At 42.0% G+C, this 23086-nt stretch overlaps 1 protein-coding gene across 6 annotated transcripts; it reads left to right on the top strand.

Annotated features, from left to right (window-relative positions):
• The first annotated feature begins 9784 nt into the window (after positions 1-9784).
• Positions 9785-22589, top strand: LOC115110835 (pyridoxal-dependent decarboxylase domain containing 1). Of its 6 annotated transcripts, none has more exons than XM_029636761.2 (24): positions 9785-9947; positions 11346-11422; positions 11587-11655; positions 11804-11884; positions 12460-12606; positions 12682-12871; positions 13019-13087; positions 14511-14589; positions 15122-15206; positions 15317-15365; positions 15494-15595; positions 15802-15927; positions 16035-16085; positions 16758-16838; positions 17756-17816; positions 18033-18103; positions 18178-18283; positions 18516-18687; positions 18875-18993; positions 19137-19258; positions 19442-19534; positions 19651-19747; positions 19838-19936; positions 20089-22589. In XM_029636761.2, exons 2-24 carry the CDS (start codon positions 11346-11348, stop codon positions 20367-20369), a joined length of 2427 nt encoding a protein of 808 aa, XP_029492621.1. In that variant the 5' UTR covers positions 9785-9947; the 3' UTR covers positions 20370-22589. The 6 variants fall into 6 exon arrangements, with proteins under 6 accessions (XP_029492621.1, XP_029492619.1, XP_029492622.1 ...); XM_029636759.2 differs by having other exon boundaries at positions 12457-12606; XM_029636762.2 differs by lacking the exon at positions 16758-16838 and adding an exon at positions 16392-16436 and having other exon boundaries at positions 12457-12606.
• Positions 22590-23086: the final 497 nt, after the last annotated feature.

Here is a 23086-nt window from a genome sequence, read left to right as displayed (position 1 = left end):
AAGGTAGACGTGGGGAGGTTAAAGTCGCCCAGAACTGTGAGAGGTGAGCCGTCCTCAGGAAAGGAGCTTATCAAGGCATCAAGCTCATTGATGAACTCTCCGAGGGAACCTGGAGGGCGATAAATGATAAGGATGTTAAGCTTGAAAGGGCTGGTAACTGTGACAGCATGGAATTCAAAGGAGGCGATAGACAGATGGGTAAGGGGAGAAAGAGAGAATGACCACTTGGGAGAGATGAGGATCCCGGTGCCACCACCCCGCTGACCAGAAGCTCTCGGGGTGTGCGAGAACACGTGGGCGGACGAAGAGAGAGCAGTAGGAGTAGCGGTGTTGTCTGTGGTGATCCATGTTTCCTACAGTGCCAAGAAGTCGAGGGACTGGAGGGTGGCATAGGCTGAGATGAACTCTGCCTTGTTGGCCGCAGATCGGCAGTTCCAGAGGCTACCGGAGACCTGGAACTCCACGTGGGTCGTGCGCGCTGGGACCACCAGATTAGGGTGGCCGCGGCCTTGCGGTGTGGAGCGTTTGTATGGTCTGTGCAGAGAGGAGAGAACAGGGATAGACAGACACATAGTTGACAGGCTAGAGAAGAGGCTACGCTAATGCAGAGGAGATTGGAATGACAAGGACTACACGTCTCGAATGTTCAGAAAGTTAAGCTTACGTAGCAAGAATCTAATTGACTAAAATGATTAAAATGATACAGTACTGCTGAGGTAGGCTAGCTGCGTTGTTGACACTACCCTAATCAAGTCGTTCCGTTGAGTGTGAAGTTTCTACAATGCTGCTTTTCGGGGGCTAGCTGGCTAGCTAGCAGTGTTGGTTACGTTACGTTGCGTTAGGAGAACGACAATAGCTGGCTAGCTAACCTAGAAAATCGCTTTAGACTACACAATTATCTTTGAAACAAAGACGGCTATGTAGCTAGCTATGTAGCTAGCTACGATCAAACAAATCACACCGTTGGGACTGTAATGAAATGAAATGAAAATGTGATACTACCTGTGGAGCGCAGCGGAATGCGACCGGAATGCGAAAGTTCTATTCAGTAGACGTTGGCTGGCTATTGGCTAGCTAGGAGTGTCTCCTACGTTAAGGACGACAAAATAGCTGGCTAGCTAACCTCGGTAAATTAAGATAATCACTCTAAGACTACACACTCTAACTACACAATTATCTTGGATACTAAGACAGCAAAGACAACTATGTAGCTAGCTAATACTACACTAATCAAGTCGTTCAGTTGAGTGTGATAGTTACTACAGTGCTACGGTAGCCGGTGAACGTATGCTAGCTGGCTAGCTGCTAGGCAGATAGGAGGACGACGAAATACGATAATAACGCAATTATCACTCTAAGACTCCACACTCTAAACTACACAATTATCTTGGATACGAAGACAGCAAAGACAACTATGTAGCTAGCTAACACTACACTAATCAAGTCGTTCAGTTGAGTGTGATAGTTACTACAGTGCTACGGTAGACGGTGAACGTGTTGGGCAGATAGGAGACGACGAAATACGATAATTACGCAATTATCTTTGATACAACGACGACTATGTAGCTAGCTAAGAAGAAATTGCTAAGATTAGACAAATCAGACCGTTGTACTATAATGTAATGAAATGTAATGAAAAAGTTATACAACCTGCAGACCGAAGCGCGGATGCGACCGGCTCGCTCCAACTAACTGGTGATTCATTTTTAAATATCTTGTCTAAGCCTTTATATCCTTGCTGGCTCTTTGGCCAGACTTGTATCACATTTTAACAGGATGGGAAATACGTGAAAGGGAGGAGTTTTAGATAGTAGTTCCTTGAGATGAAATAGAAAGGGGAAAAGGGAATGAAAAGGGTAGATGAGAGAGAAGTTATTAAGAGATGACAGATGAGTGATGCATTTACTTGAAAAGTACTGAAAGCCACTCCTGTATTTTAGATAAGAAATGAATTGAGTGTAACCTCCATAGTAAACAAATGTAATATTGTTTAAAAAAAAGATATATTATTAACATTGCAAGCTATGCTTGTGAATGTTTGCTTCATGGAGTATTTTAAGATCATATTTTCTTTCAAAATACTTTGAATTCTTGCTTGAATGCTTCTTAGTGTTGGGATGCCTTGAATTTGCAGAATATGTCATCGTAGAGCATGATTAGTGCATGCTAGTATATTTAAAAAAAATATTAGACTCAAACTGTATTTTATGTCTATAGACTGCTCTTTAGACTGCTCTTTCATAATAATTATACTTATTAACACCCTTTATACAACTGTACAGTCTAACCCTCTTCTTTATAATCTGATAATATATGCCATTTATAAAGGCTACTGGTGGAAAACCCTTTCCATTCACTGACTCGTCGCCATTCATTCCTGTTCAGTAACATCCATTTGTTCTCTCTCTGCACTTTATGAACAGCCATGAAGTAAAATTAGCCTTCACTCTGTTTTTATTGCATGAGTTGTAATTGCTTAATGACAGATAGTCTTGTCATTGTTAATGTTCTCTGGAGCTCTTGCAGTGATTAAGGCTGCTGCTCCGTTCACAAGCTTTCTGTTTACTTATCTTCCTGAATCTATATTATATTTACTTCATCTACAAACATATCAAATATTTGCTGGATACAAGTTTTGAATATAGCTGCTACCACCCCCTACCTGCCTTTTTATTCTAAGTAATAATATTCACTATCTAATCGTCGTCTTCATAACAGACATCGATGCGGGCGTAGATTGTATCAAGAAGTAAAAAATGGGAGACTAGCGAATGCACTTTTCTTTTTCTTTTTTCATTGCTTGATATTTTGAGGGCTACTGTATTGTATAGAATTCGGGGGGTTGTTGGTTCTGTATGGTATGAAACCAGCAACTCCCATGCTGGGCATGTACACTACTGTAGCTGCAGTGCCAAGAGGACTAGCCCTCTTGGCAGTGGCCGTAGTATGTGTATCACAGGGTTGCTACAATGTGTTTATTGAACTCTGCGCTACATATACTCTACAAGTATTATGATCAGTATTATTCCTAAAATGATCTATTGTGTATGTGTAGAAAATGATACAGAACTGTAGATATTGTCTATAGAAATGCATAGCCATGGCATGGTTGCTCGCATGGCACTTTTATTTTCAAGGAAATTGCTATGTACCTTGTCTGGTGAATGTGGTGGATTGGGTTTGCCCAAATGGTATATCTACAAATAAATACACAATTTCAGGATTTTATTGCATGAGGTGATGCCTGTGCATATCTGACTGTATATCTGCATTATATGCCAATAAGATGTACATACTCTTACAGGTACAGATACTGTAATTCTGAAATTGCTACAAATAAAGCTATTTTCAAGTCATTTTTCTTTGCAGTTTTCATTTTCCATTCACTGTCTGTCAAACCTTTCCCACTTATAGGCTTTATTCTATTGACGTAACGAGAATGTTAAAACCTGCTGTATGTGCTCACCCACTGGGCAAACCACTTAATTAATTTATTTATTTAACCAGGTAGGCCAGTGGAGAACAAGTTGTCATTTACAACTGCAACCTGGCCAAGGTAAAGCAAGGCAGTGCGACACGAACAACAAAACTGAGTCATTTCAACATGGAAAATGTGGGTAATTTTTGGATGAGATGTTGATCAATGAGATTTCAACCATTATTGACCCACTCAAAAAGAGAGCCAGAAGTTTGTTGAATTCACAATGTGTTATCACTATGCATTCAACCATCTAGAAGCACAACCAAATTCTAATGGAAAAACAATGTGGGATTTTTGGTTTAGTTGTCATCTAAATGTGTTATCACTGCACTTTCAACCATTTAAAGGGACAACAAAGTTTAAATGTACCCGATATAGTACCCGCAAAATGTGGCCATGGATGAGTTACTCATTTTAAGGTTGAATTAAAACCGTTACATTAGTCTGCATTACAAAAGTCATATGGAATTGTGTTAGGTATATATCAACATTTAAAGGAGATTGTCACGACTTCTACCGAAGTCGATGCCTCTCCTTGTTCGGGCGGTGTTCGGTGGTCGACGTCACCGGCCTTCTAGCCATCGCCGATCCATTTTTCATTTTCCATTTGTTTTGTCTCGTTTTCCCACACAACTGGTTCTCATTGTCCCTCATTATGTGTTGTGTATTTAACCCTCTGTTTCCCCCATGTCTTTGTGTGGGTATTGTTTATCTGTTTTGAAGTATACTCACGTTAGTCTGGCTGCGCTGGGTTATATATACCCGTTTTGTATTTCGTGTTCATTGTGCCGTGTGCTTTTGGTTCGCCTGAATAAAAGGCTCCGTGTGCTACCAAATACCTGCTCTCCTGCGCCTGACTCCCTTGCAGCCACCTACGCATACCTGACAGATGTATCTAATGCTTGGACAGTTACATATGAGCCACTGCCTTAATTGTAGTCTTTAACTTACATTGTTTTGTTAAGTTGGAGACGTGAATCCAAAATAATTTAACTTATTGACAAGTTAATAGGCTATTTACTGTATTGAAAAAGTTATATTGTGTTTGGTTATCAACACAACCAAATATCAACATTTGAAGAAGAGGTATATTTTGTGCCACTGAATTAGTCCGACTTTGATTCCAATTTGTCTAAAACGTTGTAATTGATGTTGGATTCACGTCTCCATCGCAACCAAAAGTCTTAGTTAAAGAATAGGACTAAATCAAACTTTAAATGTCCTATTTAATTTAGATATTTGGTTGAAATGGAGACGTGAATCCAACATATTCATTATTAACTTAAATTTGACATCAACCAAAGCATGAAACACATGTATTTATTTTTTATTGTAACCCTGGTTTGAATTGAAACAATAGCTGTTGATGACTTGACAAATTCTATATAGGCCTAAATAGTATCATTGACTTATAGAGTAGGGTTATATTTTATTTGCTCTATTAAACCTACCCTTTGGATTGACTTCAATAGCAACCGTGAATCTATTTAGTTATTAAGATATATCTCTAATCATTCTGATGATAGCACATTGGTAGTAGTCCGTGACAAAGCTAAGCAGTGTTGAACTTGGTTAAAACCCTGGATGGGAGATAAAATTGATAGCTGAAGATCAACTCTCCAGTAGGAGGTTGTGGATATAACATTGAAGATCTGACACGTTTCAAAAGTACAAATATAACATATGTTATACAAGGTTTGTCTGTTTAACATTTGTTACCATGAGGACAATTCTGTGGTTGAAACAGTATGTTGACAAATTACATTGAAACAATGTTGATTCATCCAGTTTGTGTCCAGTGGGCAGAATCAATACCTGATACATGTGAGGTTGAGAAAATGTTATACAATACAGCTTTATTGGCCATTTGTTACAGCAAAGAACAAAAATGTGTCTCCTGCTCTGTACATGTATGTGTACATCACCACATACAATTTGAGATGAGCACAGGGTCAAGCTGCAGTGCAGCATCCCTAGATGGAGAGTGAGGTTAAGGATCTTGCTCAAGGGCTCAACAGTAGGGGAATAGCTTGAGGATGTGAACCCAGCAACCCTCCAGTTGCCGGATCAATTCTTCCCTTCTTCCAGCACCCGGCCCGGGACACCAACTCAAAACTTTTCGGCTACAGGTCCAACTCCTGCTGGGCTACCTATAACAGTTGAATGAACTTTGGTTCATCTGCATTTGCATGTTTTAACAGTGCAGCTATATACATTCCCCTACATATGTATTTAGACAGTGAAGATAAAACATTTAAATTTAGCTCTATACTCCAGCATTTTGGATTACAGATTAAATATATTTTTATTTGAGGGTATTTTCAAACATATCTGTTTTACGGTTTAGAAATTATTGCACTTTATGTATCTAGTCCCCTCCATTTGAAGGTGTCATAAGTATTTGGACAAATTCACTGATATTGTAATCAATTAACTCACAAGTTTAATATTTGGTCCCATATTACTAGGAGGCAATGACTACATCAATGACAGCTTGTGCCTCTACCAACTTGTTCGATGGATTTGTAGTTTGTTTTGGTTGTGTTTCAGATTATGTTGTGCCCAATAGAAATGAATGGTAAATAATGTATTGTGTCATATTGGAGTCACTTTTAGTGTAAATAAGAATATATGTTTCTGAACACTTCTACAATAACGTGGATGCTGCCATGATTACAGATAATCGTGAACATTGCAAACTCACTGGACACTACCCACACATACTTCCACTGACACTCCAACACACATACACACACTAAATACACTCAAAGACACAAAACCCCCACACACATGCATATTGACGCCCCACATACACACACTGCACATACACTGCTTCTACTCTGTTATTATCTATCTTTACATTTACATTTAAGTCATTTAGCAGACGCTCTTATCCAGAGCGACTTACAAATTGGTGCGTTCACCTTAAGACATCCAGTGGAACAGCCACTTTACAATAGTGCATCTAAATCTTTTAAGGGGGTGAGAAGGATTACTTTATCCTATCCTAGGTATTCCTGAAAGAGGTGGGGTTTCAGGTGTCTCCGGAAGGTGGTGATTGACTCCGCTGTCCTGGCGTCGTGAGGGAGTTTGTTCCACCATTGGGGGGCCAGAGCAGCGAACAGTTTTGACTTCTTGATTGCAAAAAAAAAAAAAAAAATCTTGATTGCCTAGTCACTTTTACCCCAACCTAAATGTACATACACTATACAGTGCATTCAGAAAGTATTCAGACCCCTTGACTTTTTCCACATTTTGCTACGTTACAGCCTTATTCTAAAATAGATGTTTAAAACATGTTTACCTCCTCAATCTACACACAATACCCCATAATGACAAAGCAAAAACAGTTTTTTATTTTTTATTTTGCAAATGTATTACAAATAAAAAACTGAAATATCACATTTATATAAATATTCAGACCCTTTACTCAGTACTTTGTTGAAGCACTTTTGGCAGCGATTTCAGCTTAGAGGTGGTTATCCTTCTGGAAGGTTTTCCCATCTCCACAGAGGAACTCTGTCAGAGTTACCATCGGGTTCTTGGTCACCACCCTGACCAAGGCCCTTCCCCCCCCGATTGCTCAGTTTAGCCGGGCGGCCAGCTCTAGGAACGTCTTGGTGGTTCCAAACTTCTTCCATTTAAGAATGATGGAGGCCACTGTGTTCTTTGGGACCTTCACTTCAATGCTTCATACATTTTCTGGTACCCTTCACCAGATCTGTGCCTCAACACAATCCTGTCTCGGAGCTCTACGGACAATTCCTTCGACCTCATGGCTTGTTTTTTTCTCTGACATGCACTGTCAACTGTGGGATCTTATATAGATAGGTGTGTGCCTTTCCAAATCATGTCCAATCAATTGAATTTACCACAGGTGGACTCCAATCAAGTTGTAGAAACCTCTCAAGGATGATTAATGGAAATGCACCTGAGCTCAATTTTGAGTCTCATAGCAAAAGGTCTGAATACTTCTGTAAATAAGGTATCTGTTTTTTGTATGTAATACATTTTCTAACATTTCTAAAAATCTATCATTATGGGGTATTGTGTGTAGATTCATGAAGAAAATGAATGAAAAAAATATTTTATCCATTTTAGAACAAGGCTGTAACGTAGCAAAATGTGGAAAAAGGGAAGGGGTCTGAATACTTTCTAAATGCACTGTATATACCAATGTATGTGGACACCCCATCAAATTAGTAGATTTGGCTTTTTCAGCCACACAGCCACGCAATCTCCATAGACAATCATTGGCAGTAGAATGGCCTTACTGGTCAGTGACTTTCAACATGGCACAGTCATAAGATGCCACCTTTCCAACAAGTAAGTTCATTACATTTCTTCCCTGCTAGAGCTGCTAAGGTCAACTTTAAGTGCTGTTATTGTGGAAACGTCTGGGAGCAACAACTGGTCAGCCGTAAAGTGGTAGGCCACACAAGCTCACAGAACGGCACAGCCGAGTGCTGAAGCGCGTACTGCAAGAAATTGTCTGTCCTAAGTTGCAATGCTCACTAACAAGTTCCAAACTGCATATGGAAGCAATGTCAGCACAATAACTGTTCGCCAGGAACGTCATGAACTGAGTTTCCATGGCCGAGCAGCCGCACACAAGCCTTAGATCACCAGGTGTAAAGCTCGCCACCATTGTACACTTGAGCAGTGGAGACACGTTCTCTGGAGTGATGAATCAAGCTTTACCATCTGGCAGTCCAACGGACAAATCTGGGTTTGGCGGATGCCAGGAGAATGCTACCTGCTCGAATGCATAGTGCCAACTGTAAAGTTTGGTGGAGGAAGAATAATGGCCAGGGACTGTTTTAATGGTTCGGGCTACGCCGCTTAGTTCCAGTGAAGGGAAATCTTACCGCTACAGCATGCAATGACATTCTAGACGATTCTGTGCTTCCAACTTTGTGACAACAGTTTTGGGAAGGCCCTTTCCTGTTTCAGCATGACAATGCCCCCATGCAGAAAGCGAGGTCCATACAGAAATGGTTTGTCAAGATCGGTGTGGATGAACTTGACTGGCCTGCACAGAGCCCTGACCTCAACCCCATCAAACATCTTTGGGATGAATTGGAACACCAACTACAAGCCAGGCCTAATCACCCAGCATCAGTACCCGACCTCACTAATGCTTTTGTGGCTGAATGGAAGCAAGTCCCCGCAGCAATGTTCCAACATCTAGTGGAAAGCCTTCCCAGAAGAACGGAGGCTGTTCTTCTGAGAAGCAGCAAAGGGGGGACCAACTCCATATTAATGCCCATGAATGAAATGTTTGATAAGCAGGTGTCCACATACTGTTGGTTATGTAGTGTACTTCTGGCACCTTCAAATGGGGGGACTTGATTCACAGTCCTTTCATTTCTAAATGGTAAAACAGATATATAGGAAAAAAACTCAAATTATGAGTCTGTACTGTTGCCTCATGTTAAATGTTTTATCTCAAATTCAAAATGCTGCAGTATAGAGCCAAATTAAAAGTTCCAGCATTACTGTCCAAATAATTACATTGTAATATAATTACATACAAACATCCATATTCATTATTAGTCATCATCTATTCTAAGATACTACCACTGAGGTATAATAATAAGAACGTGTACTGCACTCTGGGAGAATCTCAATTGCATTTATTTGATTATTCACTTCCCCTCCCCTTTGACCTCATCCAATTGGGAGTGGTTTCCACGAGATAACACAAATCTGCTTTTTGGTCTTAATTTAAGGTTAGGCATCAGGATTTCTGTGTGTTTTTTATTTTATTTATTTTTGATTTAACTAGGCAAGTCAGTTAAGAACAAGTTCTTACTTACAATGACGGCCTACCAGAGAACAGTGGGTTAACCGGCTTGTTCAGGGCAGAATGACAGATTTTGCCTTGTATCGAATTCCCGAGCTGACAGCAATTTTTCAGTTACTGGCCCAACACTCTAACCACTAGGCTACCTGCCATGGTTAAGGTTAGGTTTAAAATCAGATTTCAAGAAGATACATTGTAAAATATAGCCAATTTGGACTTTTTTGTCTGTTTCATTCTCCCTTTGAAAACATCCTACTGTCACTGAAATAATCACTTATCTGTCTATGATAGACTGGTGCATTATGCACTAGATGCCCTGCTTTCATCCAAATAGATCATTACTTCAATGAATGGAGGAATGAATTACTAGGCTATTTCAAAGTATTACAGGGACTCAATTTAAAAACCCTGCACTCACTGCCTGCTTGTCAGCTAAGCACCTATCAGCCAATCAAGATACACACAGCACCACATTGGTGGCGTAGCGATACGTCAGCTCTGCCAGCGTGGAATACGGAGCGCCAGTCCAGGAAGTTAACATTTACAGGAGTTAGCTGTTCAGCCGTCAATATAATAATATTCCCCACGTCCATACAGACTGGATAGGCGGCGTATCCTTTTCTCAAGCTTTTCAACTGTCTGAAGGCACCGCGTCACAAGGTAAGCACAAACGAGCTGTCAATCTCGGTGGGGTCCAAGCGGTAACGCTAGGCAAACTTATGGCTAGCAATGCTAGTTAGGCTAACAGCACCAACAGCGGTAAGCCAGCTGTCATTGCTAAGTATTACGCGGAACTAGATTTATTTACTTTATTCACGCAATGCAATGTGGCATTTAACCCTTGCATGGCCTTGTTTTTCATGGTTTATGTCGTCAATTAAGAAGCTGCCGCCTTCCATTCATAAAACAATTTATCATCGTGATGACGATGCTACTCATTTATTATGGATGGTCACGGATAGCTGATTGACTAGCGCAGTTGCCGCGTTCAAAACATCTGGGAACTCTGAAATCTCCGACTTCATCGACAACTGAGAACGCGAGCTTCCGACACTGTGTTTTAACATTTCAAAAGGTCAATAATCATCGCTTTCAAAACCGGTTTTTGAAACATGCTGATATGCCCCTTTTCATATCAGCAATAAATATAATAAAATTATACACTTACATTAGCAGTTTTCACATACCCACAAGATGTGTGTGTGCCTCCAGTCGACGAACTACACTTTCCACAGTTACGATTACACACAGATTTGGAGCATGCTAGATGGCTATTTAGCATAGGTGGCCACCTATGTCTTCCGTAAACAAGTAATGCAACTTGGAGATATGGTTGTAGTATTTTCATTTGATATGGAAGATACGTTCCTTATGTTTCCAAAACCCTACGGCAAGTAATGCGTGTTATAGAGCAAGCGTCTGGGCTCTTAAACTCCCCTGGTCAGAACACATTTCAGTAGACAGCCAGAGAGTCATCATGATCACGGATGTTATTGATTGGTTAACAGACATTTACTGAAAGACAAATATCTAGGCAGATCATAAATATATTGAGTGGTATGTTGTAGAAGCAGAAAATCCAGTTGGATGAAATCTGCCAGGTAATCCAACTATCACCAAACAGGTGTATCCATAACCACACCCATTATCATTTCAGACAGAAATTAGGGCCTTGAAGAGGCACCACTGGTAATGAATAGAAGTTATAGTCAGACTGTATTTACTTTCAACTGCTTCTCCAGTCGCCTGGAATTGGCAATAACATGAGCTAGACTATGGTAGAGTCTGTTAGATCATGCTAATGTCAATATTTGACTAATGTTAACAATTCGATTGACCTCTGTCTACTATACCTCTGATCCACCTTAATGTGCAGTCCAATAGGTGACAGAGGAGGGTAGAGGGAGGATTAGTGTTAAATATAAGGCTTTAGGGGGAGAGAGAACTGAAAGATGTGTTTTTAGCTAGCCTCTGGCAATGGCTCTGTCTAACCCTGAGATGGAATGAGGTATCCATCTGCTTTAGTGTCTTTTTTCTCAGTCTGACTTCTGACCGTAGATGATGGTCGACCCCACACTCGCTGAAATGGGCAAGAACCTCAACGAGGCCATGAAGATCTTGGAGGATGGCCGAAAGTGAGCTTTTATGAATTGGTGTTTGTTCATAAAGATGTATTGATGAGTATTACACTGGTTGTTAATGACACATCTCTTCGCACATACTGTATGTTAACACAAGTCAGATGCACACACCTGAAGGACTATCTGACGTGTTGGTTTTGTTGTTTGTTTCTCTCCAGTGCATCAGATCCGGATGCAGATAGACAACAGTTCAGCAGGAGTAGTATCCCTGGACCCCTACAGGGAGAGTGAGTACAGTAGATAGCCCTGTTTCTCACTCTCAATCTAGTATCTTTCTCTGTCTCTCTCTCTCACACATACAAATGTGGATGTTATTTCACAGAAGTAATGAGTTCCCTCAAGCAACACGTTATGTGTTTTGTTCCAAACTTCCAGTGGGCAGGATGTGGCCAGTATACTCCAGCTGGTCCAGAATCTCATGCATGAAGATGAGGAGGAAGACAGGCCAAGCCATCGGTAGGTCTGACATTAAAACACCTCTACTGAGAGCATATGTCAGTTGAAGGCCATCTTAGAATTTTCTTATCTGTATAATAAGAATTTCCATGTGAACAATAATAAGTTGTTGATAATATCAATGAAAAATCTATCCGGTTGATTAAAGTTGCAACAGGGAGACGCCTCCAGATCAGAGGCAGAGAAAATGTCTATCTGGCCTCTTGGAGACAGGCCCTTTATATTCTAATCAGACAGTACCAAGTGTTCTGTAAAAAACAGCCCAAGAGGCTTGTAGGAAGTCAAAACAATTTGAAGTGACATTGTCAGCTGCTACAGAATCACACTGTGTTTCACAGAATACAGTAATAATCAGTGTCCTTGTACCTCCAGTCTGGCGTCAATCACTATCAACAGAACCTTGCACAAACAGAACGTGAAAACATATAAATATGCTAAGCATTGTGTTAATCACTCTTCACTGTATATGAACTTTATTCATCTTAAATATTCCCAATACAATCAGTATAATACAGTTTATCAACATCACGTCTTTGTGACCTAACTTCCTGTGCGTGTCGTCCCCCCCCCAGCAGGATGCAGAATGTCGGAGAGCAGGGTCACATGGCGTTGCTAGGACACAGCCTAGCAGCCTACATCTCCGTGCTGGACAGGGAGAGACTCAGGAAGCTGATCACACGCATCGCGTCTGACACAACACTCTGGCTCTGCAGACTCTTCAGGTGTGTGTCTGGGTCTGTCTGTCGAGTGCGTGTGTGCTTGTTCCTGATGCTTTGCTAATTTTGATGTCCTGCCAGGTATGAGAGTGGCTCAGCATACTACCATGAAGATGACAGAGAGGGCCTGCTGAAGGTGTGTCGCCTGGTCATCAACACCCGCTATGAGGACTACTCCACAGAGGGCTACACCGTGCTCAACTCCAGACAGCCTGTAATTTACCAGAGCGCCACCTGCAGGCCTGGCCTGGGACAGCACCTCTGCAGCCAAGTAGGTGTAGAAGCAGGCATAGAAACGCATTGCGTGTTCTTACATGAAGACACACAGACAGACCTTTTTGATGTTACTTTAGTGTTATAATAGCAGATATTTCAGAAGTATGTAGATTGACTTTAACAGAAATCCTCTCTTCCTCAGCTGGCTCTGCCTCTGTCCAGCCTGTGTACCGTCCCCTGCAACACCATGTTTGGATCCCAGCACCAAATGGTACATCAGCCTCATTTAGATAGGGCTCATACAATGTACACTACATTACCAAAAGTATTTGAACACCTCATTCCAACTCAAATTCGGGAGTTGGTCCCCTGAATTTGCTACCATAACAGCCTCCACTCTTCTGGGAAGGCTTTCCATTAGATATTGGAACATTGCTGTGGGGACTTGCTTCCATTCAGCCACGAGCATTAGTGAGGTTGGACACTGATGTTGGGCGATTGGGCCTGGCTCGCAGTCAGTTTTCGATGGGGTTGAAGTCAGGGCTCTGTGCAGGCCAGTCAAGTTCTTCCACGCCGATCTCTGTGGCCACCAGCTGCATTAAGTACATCTCCTCCTCATGGACTGCACCAGATTTGCCAGTTTTTGCTGTGAGATGTTACCCCACTCTTCCAACAAGGCACCTGCAAGTTCCCGGACATTTCTGGGGGAATGGCCCTAGCCCTCACCCTCTGATCCAACAGGTCCCAGACGTACTCAATGGGATTGAGATCCGGGCTCTTCGCTGGCCATGGCAGAACACTGACATTCCTGTCTTGCATGAAATCACGCACAGAACGAGCAGTATGGCTGGTGGCATTGTCATGCTGGAGCGTCATGTCAGAATGAGCCTGCAGGAAGGGTAAAACATGAGGGAGAAGGATGTCTTCCCAGTAACGCACAGCGTTGAGATTTCCTGCAATGACAACAAGCTCAGTCCGATGATAATGTGACACCCCCCCCCCCCCAGACCATGATGTACCCTACCCTCCACCTCCAAATCGGTACCACTCCAGAGTACAGGCCTCGGTGTAACACTCATTCCTTTGATGATAAATGTGAATCCGACCATCACCCCTGGTGAGACAAAACCGTGACTCGTCAGGGAAGAGCACTTTTTTCCGGTCCTGTCTGGTCCAGCGACAGTGGGTTTGTGACTATAGGTGACTGTGATGTCTGGTGAGGACCTGCCTTACAACAGGCCTACAAGCCATCTGTCCAGCCTCTCTCAGCCTATTGGGGACAGTCTGAGCACTGATGGAGGTGTTGTGTGTTCCTTCTTTTGGTGTTTTTCAGAGTCAGTAGAAAGGCCTCTTTAGTGTCCTATATTTTCATAACTGTGACCTTAATTGCCTACCGTCTGTAAGCTGTTAGTGTCTTAATGACCGTTCCACAGGTGCATGTTCATTAATTGTTAATGGTTCATTGAACAAGCATGGGAAAGTGTTTAAACCCTTTACAATGAAGATTTGTGAAGTTATTTGGATTTTTACAAATTATCTTTGAAAGACAGGGTCCTGAAAAAGGGATGTTTCTTTTTTTGTTGAGCTTATGTATTTAGGACACTGGGGTGCCTGTATGCGTACTACCTACCATACTACCCTGATTTTTAAATGGAAAACAATATCTTTCTCCATGGGTGTTTTGCTGTTTGCAGGACATTGCCTTGCTGGACAAGCTGATCAGAGAGGATGTGGAGACTGGGAAGCTTCCATTGCTGTTGATCGCCAACGCTGGTCAGTGGGGAATTCTATCACCTTTTTAATACAAGAAATGGCAGAGAACACACATCTACTCTTTAAAAGTGTTTTATTTTCTCCAAGGTTGTGTGCTTATTGAAAAACCTAGCATGGTGACACACTTAAAAAAAAATGTTACCTTAATTTTACTAGTCAGTTAAGATCAAACATATTTTTTACAATAATGGCCTACCAAAAGGTCTTCCTGCGGGGATGGGGGCTGGGATAAAAAATAAAATGTGTTTATGTATGTGTACACACATCACAACAAGAGACAACGCAACACGGAGACAGACCTAAGACAACAACGCAGCATGGTAGCAACACATGACAACAACATGGTAGCAACACACGCAGTTTTACACTCTAAAGTGAAACAATGTTTACCCCTTGACCAACCAGGATGTTATTGTATGACTTACCTGGTCAAATAAAGGTTAAATCAACATGTCAGTCCCTCTATCACTGACATATTGACCAAGACGTACTGCAGAGTGACTCAGAGCGTACTCACTGCCTGTCTTCCCAGGCACCCCTGGGGCGGGACACACAGACAAGCTGGGCCGTCTAAAGGAGCTGTGTGAACAGTATGGCATGTGGCTCCACATAGAAGGGTGGGTAACAACATTACACATACTTGTAATACTTCTAATATGTCTTTAACCAACCATGTTGGAGGGGTTTGTAAATGCTTTATAACTGCTTGGTCTTTTCTGTCTCTCAGGGTCAACTTGGCCACCCTGGCTCTGTGGGAGGTCTCATCCCCCGTGACGGCACGTATAGGATATGCTCTCTCATTCTGTGACCCTCAGAACTCTAAATGAATACACTGTAAGATGCCTGTATAGTACGGTAATGTAATATGTCTACTATGTGTCTTTGCCCCCTCCCCTGTCCCCAGGCGGCCACCAGGAGTGACAGTATGACCCTGACCCTGGGTCCGTGGCTGGGCCTGCCTGCTGTCCCAGCTGTCACCCTCTACAGACACGAGGACCCAGCCCTGGTACGCTTTCTCCTTCCTGTTCTCTTCTTTGGTATCCCCTCTAAACTCTCTCCCTGTCTGTAGCTGTAGGGCCTTTAAACTTGCATCCTTCCTTCTTGCCTCCCTTGAAGTTACTAGAGATCTGATATGATTTGATTAGTGTAAACTATGTGGTGTAATCTTTGGTTTCACCTATCCATTTGAGTTCTCTCTCTCTCCCGTCTTAGTCTCTGGCAGCTGGTTTGACCTCCAGTCAGCCAGTAGAGAAGCTGCGTGCCCTGCCTCTCTGGCTCTCCCTGCAGTACCTGGGCCAGGATGGGATAGTGGAGAAGATTAGACACTCTGTAGAGCTCGTAAGTACCTTGGGTTAGTAATTACCATGTGGGTTAGCGATCTGTATTCATTTCTATCACCTTACTGCTAACAAACTGACCTGTGTTGTATCTCTTTTTGTCTGTAGAGCCAACAGCTTCTGGAGAAACTGAAGACTCTGGCTTCCATAAAGACTTCAGTAGGTCCACAACTTGCTGTTTAACTATCTACTACTATTAATGTGTGTGGAAAGCATTTATGCATTGAGGCTGTTCTAAGCAGTCATAAGCTGTTTATTGTATTTAATAACGCACTATGGGTGTTAACGAAGGCACTATAAAGCCATTATACGTAGGGGGGGTCATATGATGAAGACCCCCAATAATATGAGCATTTGCTTGTTGAGTTTTAAGATACGATAACTTAAGAAAACAATCATAAGATCACACTCCACTCTAACACATAACACACAGCTATAAAGATGTGTCTGTTTTGTCATCATCAGGATGAGCTTGACTCTGAGATCTCTTTCGTCGATGCTTTGACTATGGTAAAGAAACAGTACTGAGCCTCGCTCACAGAGACCTCCGTCATACTGTCGCTAAATGAAGACCTTGTTCACAGTCATCAGCTCTGAGCAGATAGTGACCTTTGTATAATCTGAAACAGAGTGTGAATATGATTGGCACGTAGATTTTGAGATCATTGGAACGGTGCAGTAACTGCTGAAGCTGATCTGGTGAACAAGCAGAGTGTGTGGGTCTGGTTACTTTGTTGATGGTGGCTTTGAGTACCGTTTGTTGTAGTGAGTGTCGTGTGTAGGAAGTGTGTATACTGTGGATAGTGAGCTGTTGGGTTGCCTTGGTTACAGGGTGTGGTGTCTCTCTCTCGGATCCCGCCGATCTCAGGGGGCTCTCTACGGGACTTGCTGGGCTCTCTCATTCTGTCTATTGTAGGTGTGACCAACCCTCTTTTCCCTGCCTGCTCCCCCCTTTCTTTCTCTGTTTCACTCTGTACCTGACCATGTTTGTCCACCTGAATGCCCTGAAAGGCACTGTGTTTGAGACACCGCTCAAATCGAGGGCACTCATTTGCTAAAACTGCAATCAGTCCACTCATGGTTCCTGTCCAATCATCACTACAGGCATGTTTTAGGCACAGCAGAGAATGTCCTGTCCCCTCACCACCACGTCTTCACAGAAACCTGATGACTCTAAAGTTTAACTTTGGCCCAGGCGTCATCAAAGATGGATCTCACTGTGTTTACATAACTACCCTGTTAGGGTACAACAGTAACAATCCAACATGTCACTTCAACCTGTCAATCCTGCTATGGGTACTGGGTAGTACATACCCTTACTGTGAATTGTTAGAGGTGGGGAGAAATTACCAGAAGGAAAGTAGTATTTTCTGTGCTGAGATTTTCTCCAAAACTAACATTTACCCGACTCAATGATTTTTATGTACAAAGTATACACAATATAATGGTCAGTTGTGGATTTGTCTTAGGTTGTAAGAGTTAGTCATGAATATAAAGTCCATGGAAAACACAGACATGTCCATTGTGAATGGAAGTCATAGGCATTGACATTTATGCCCAAACATTTTACTTTAAAATGTATTATTATTATTTTTTAAGCTGCATGATTTAACAATCTCCATGCAGACCACTTTGATTGCTCAAACAGAGGATGTGTGTCACAAACCCAGGCATCTCCATATCATCACATCACACAGTTTCTCCGGCCCATTCTCACACAGTACACCTGTTTGCATGTTAATGACAACAGTTTTTTTTAAAGGTCAAAGGTTATGATCCTGAATGTGTGGAACCTCACCTGTGTGTCTCTCACCTTTCCTCTGCTGCAGGTGGAGGATGAGCTCAACTCTCCAGTAGTAGTGTTCAGGTTCTCCCAGGAGACCAGTGCAGGTGAGTGGTTAACATTACTCTTCCTGTTCCAACACATTTTCCTCAATTTACCAGGAACTCTTATTCAGCTGCATCCAACTTACTTTAGATGCAATGTGTTCATTCAAATGATGTAATAATGCATTCAAATGAGTATCATGTAAATGTATTATGGGTTTGAATTTGGCATGTTATATGTAATAGGTCATAATGCTATGCCCTCTCCCCTCTACTCAGAATCCAGTGGTGCTTCTGTGGAGGGCTACTTTGCTGGAGAGAGAGAAGTGCTAGATTCCCTCAACAGATGGGTGAGCATTTGTACACATGTGTAATGGGTGAGACAATGTTGGTTGGTTGATTGATTGATTGTGTCTGCCTGTAGCTGTGTGAGCGGTTGGCACAGCTGGTGCCCGCCAGTGGGGTAGACATAGTGGAGTTGGAGGACGAGGGCACCTGTGTCCGCTTCACCCCTCTTATGACCGCCGCAGGTAACACACACACACACACACGCATCATAAAGAAAGGCACACACTCACCTGTAAAATAAACATTCACATGTGAGAGACACACCTGTTAGATATACCATCATTTGTATTACGCACACTCACCTGTACAGTTAATGAAGAACACCTGATCATTGTCAGTCAGGCACAACTCTCCTTTTGTTGACCCTGTAGCTGTTGACCTCTGAACTCTGCCCTCTGACCTGTTCCCTCCCAGCCCTGGGGACCCAGAGGTGTGACGTGGATCTGCTGGTGGAGCGGTTGACTGAGCTGGTTCCTGTGCTGAACTGTACGCTGCGTCTCAGACTGGACTTCAGAGAGGAGGTGTACCGCCACTCTGCCCTCAGTTACGTAGAGGACCTCAGCTGGCCTGGCCTGGGAGCCGTCAGGTAGGAATATACTGTTATTCATTCAGTATTTATATCATTAGTAGCTATTTAATTACCATTTTACCATGCCATTTCATAGGAAGTACGTGGTAATTTCTGTACAGTAAAATAATGTGCAACTGCAACCAAAATGTTTTGTGTAAAGCAATGTGACTTGTCTACAAAATGATTGTGTGTATCCACTCAGGTATGAGCCGAGGGTTGAGGAGCTGACCGACAGTAAAAGAAAGCTGGAGGTGGAGAAGATCAACAGTGAGCTGCTGGTGAAACTAGGGGAACTGGATGCAGACCTCATCTTCTCCACCGGTCAGTACTGTGCCTGTCCACAGCACAGAGCTCCTTTTATCACATCTGACACTCAAGGTTTCATTATTTCCCTCAAGGAATGATTCAGACCTGGTTCTGATTCTGCCTGCTTTACCTCTTAACTTCTCTCCCTCCATCCTCAGGCCTGGAGTTCGGACCCGAGAAGGACTGCATATTTATTGGCATGGCAACGGAGGACCTAGACGTGGCAGAGCTAGTGGATACGATAGCCGACCTGGGGAGGGACATAGAGGAGAACGGCAGGGTAAAGCGATCTCCTTCTACTCTGTTTACCTACAGTCTGTCACTTCCTCCAACATGGCTGGTACTTCCAGATTATATAGATTTTTGATGATAAAATGTAATAAAGAATCTATGCAATACTACAATCCTATTGCATTGATTGAGTTGTAAAGGACTATTTTCTTCTGTCCCATCTTGTCACTAGCTATTAGAGAACATGACAGAGGTGGTGAGGAAAGGCATCCAGGAGGCAGAGCTCCAGCTCCAGAAAGACAACCAGGACAAACTCATGGAGGAGGTGTGTGTGTGTTTTTGTATATATATATGATATCAATCAATGCTTTGTATACGTGCACATTTTATCGACTGATTTGTATAAAAAAAAATGCACCATCATCTCTCTCTCTCTCTCAGGGTGTGTTGAGACAGATTCCTCTGGTCGGTTCCGTGTTGAACTGGTTCTCTCCGTTCCAGAGCACTGTGAAGGGCAAAACCTTTAACCTGGCTGCAGGTACACAACTGTGTGTGTGTGTGTGCCTGCTCATAGGTTGCTCCTGTACATCTGCATTCCGATGGTATATTAAGTGACTGTTTCCCATAGGTTCCCTGGACTCCACAGAGCCCACCTACTCCATGAAGGCCCAGACAGGTGGGCTGTCGTCGCCAGAAACCCCTACCTCCTCTGCCAAGAGACTGCCAGGTATGGTCTCACAGAATCTATAGATGGGATATTCTTGTTTTTTCGCAGTCATTCTCTTTTAAAATCAAGGGACATATTTTATTTATTAGAAATACTGGAAATCTTAGACTACTATTCTCTGGTTCCTCCTCCTTTTCCTCCTCCACTTGCAGGACAGAGGCTGTTCCGGCGCGAGGGTGCGGGGGGCTCTGACTCCCACAGTGAGACCAGCTCCGTGGGCCAGGCTGAGGATTTCTCCAGGGAGAGGTTCCCACAACCCACCACACCGTCCCCTGTCCCAGACGAGGCGGTTTCCGTGGTCCCTGAGAGCCCAGAGACCCCCCAGGTGCCGGCTGAACCCGAGCCCACGCAGGAGAACGGTGAGGTTGGTACACAAGAGGAGGAGAGACAGCCTGATGGCCAGGACGCACCAGTGGAGGAGACAGGCAGATAGGACAGCCCTCAGAGCAGCGTTATTTGAAACCAGCTCTGAAAGGTTCCAGGCCAGTCCAGCAGGTGTTGCAGAGCAGGGATTCATTCCGTTCTCAAATAATTCTCCCTTGCCTCTTTTCTTGACAACTGTCTCCTTATAGATCTAAAGGGACTGGAAACTGTGATGAGAGCTAATTAGACAGCAAAGGCTTCACTTAGCCTACCAGAAGGGTAGGGAGTGCTTTTGTCATTGTATCTCTACTTTATTCTTTCTTTCCAGTCCCTTGATGACTGGGAGAGGTCAAGAACAAAGGGAAGGAACCAGGTTTTCAGAATGGAATCCAGCCTTAGTCTCTAGGGTTGTGTCTGACTGTCTGAGGACTCGATCATTGTGGGTTAATAAATAACTATGTAGGAGTAGGACCTAAGAATTCTGGTCAAGCAGGAACGACACCTGAGGCAGGGAGTCAAAGGTGAAGGGTCGTCTGAGTACTTCCTGGTTCATGGCCTCCACTACTTCAGTCGGTCTCGTCATGGCCCGGAGGTAAAACAGCTTATATGCAAGCCAAGTAACATGTGACTAACACTGGAAATAAAACCATTTTATTTTGTATGTAATGTATGCGCACCTATTTCTATCCACTCAATCACCATCATGATCAGTAAAACCAGATCTATATAGAGGGAAATGTAGTAGAAAAATGAAAGCATACTGTGATATGAATTGAACGAGAGAATACACACACCCACCTGCTTCTGATCTTTAAACACACCCACAGTATATGTGCACTACCCCAATAGACCCTCCACGTTTTGTCAAACACCCTCCTGTTAATTTTTTCACATACTTGGGTCTGATTGGTGTATGTTTTTTTGAAACAATATAAATGTATGTTTTTAATAATATGACCAATGGGGCTAACATTTCCTTACATTCACAAGCAAAGTCTTGCTTTACATGCATTCTGAGGAAATAGTTTTTTTTTTTTTTTGCCCCAAAAATATAGTGGCTGTAAGTTATGTTGATGTTTCCTGTGAGAAAGACATACTGTAGCTATTATAATGCCTAGACTGATGATAGCATATTTGCAGGTTAAAGGATTTGGTTTCAATGCAGGGCTGTTTAAAATATATATATATATATATTCCATTTATTACTGCACTACCTTATTTAATGTTGCACAGTATTTGTTAATCAACTTTTTCAATTCATTTATTTTTTAATTCTCAATAACAGTCTATAATTTGTTGCAATAACTACTTTGATGAAGAATTATGATTCCTGACTTGAAATGACACAACAATATTTCCATCCTGCTTCCATTATGATCTCTGATTTCACATGCCCTTTGTCAAGGATCCAGTTTTATGTTCCTTCTATACCATTGTCTTCAAAAGAGAGAAGTTATCTAGAGAATTTAACTATTCTCGACCTACAGTTCTAAGGGGGTTTACGACATGTTTTGTACACAGTTGTAATTATTGAAATGATAGGTGTTACATTCTCGTTGTCCAATCATATTTCTGCTATGGAGTCATAAAAATTGGGAGAACTTTAATGACCTAGGGTGTCAGTAGACTACTGACATTACAATGACTTTCAAATGTGATGAATCATTTGCTTATAAAACTGCTTTTGAATCCACTGTACAACACTGTGCCGTTAGACATTGTTCTATCCAAAGCAGACAGAATGGAATGAGCTTCTACTTTCTCTTAACTTAGGATGTGCATTTAACTTGAAAATACAACCATAATTGTTGTCTTCTGAATTGATACTATAAAGATGAGCTTGGTTCAGTGTACTCTGTTATAATTTCAATTTGTTGTATATCTGTTTAATGTCATAAGGCTTTGTTATTATGTCTTTATCACCTTACTTTGAGGACATTGTTTTCATGTTCATTAAACATGTCTGTACATGTTACTTTTTATTCCGCTCATAATCAGCAATTCTGGTGCAATCTACTCATAGCAAAGGAGAAAAATAACTGATATTTGTTGAACCAGGAGCGTTATTTTTGATACACCATTAATTTAGTTTTCTGAAGTGAAAATATTTAATAGATTAATGTTTTAAGGACATGGGTGGTTGAAGTACTTACTGCACTAATCTCATTGAAGTTCAATGCCTGTTTCTCAAAGATGTCTGAAAAAACACTGGTCAAATGTAATTTCATGGGATGGAAAGAGGGATGTACTGAATAATCCAATCAGCTTTATTAAAACATGAATTAAAACAGTTTTGTGTCATCAATCTGCAGGGACTCTTTAATTTACAAGTTGAAGGTGTTAATCAAATGGTTAGTTCCCAATTTATCAATAATTCCACAGTCAACATGATTGAAATCCAGATTTAGTACCAATGTCAGGTTCATGTGTTTCTCCCCGTCAGAAATATCCTATGGAATCAGTATGGGGAATTAAAGAACCCAAATACTCCGTAAACACATTGAAATTGTTGCGTTAATTTTTTTTCAGTATGGTTCACGTTTATTTCGATGGGAATGAAAATGAACTAAACTTGCATATGTTACCTATGTGAATAGGACTGCAAAGCCATTAGATACCCACTGTCTTGTCAATAGAGAAGGCCTACACTGGAAAGAACTCAAACTCACAGACAGGCCTATACACATATCTAATGATAGTTTGTTGCAGATGCACTACCTAGATTTTTTTGTGCGAGATATCAATTTGAGGTAATGAAATGTAAGTTTAAACGGGATACGTGTGTTC

Source organism: Oncorhynchus nerka, linkage group LG26, assembly GCF_034236695.1.
Source record: "Oncorhynchus nerka isolate Pitt River linkage group LG26, Oner_Uvic_2.0, whole genome shotgun sequence".
NCBI classification, from domain to species: Eukaryota; Metazoa; Chordata; class Actinopteri; order Salmoniformes; family Salmonidae; genus Oncorhynchus; species Oncorhynchus nerka.
This window is presented reverse-complemented; position numbering and strand designations above follow the sequence as displayed.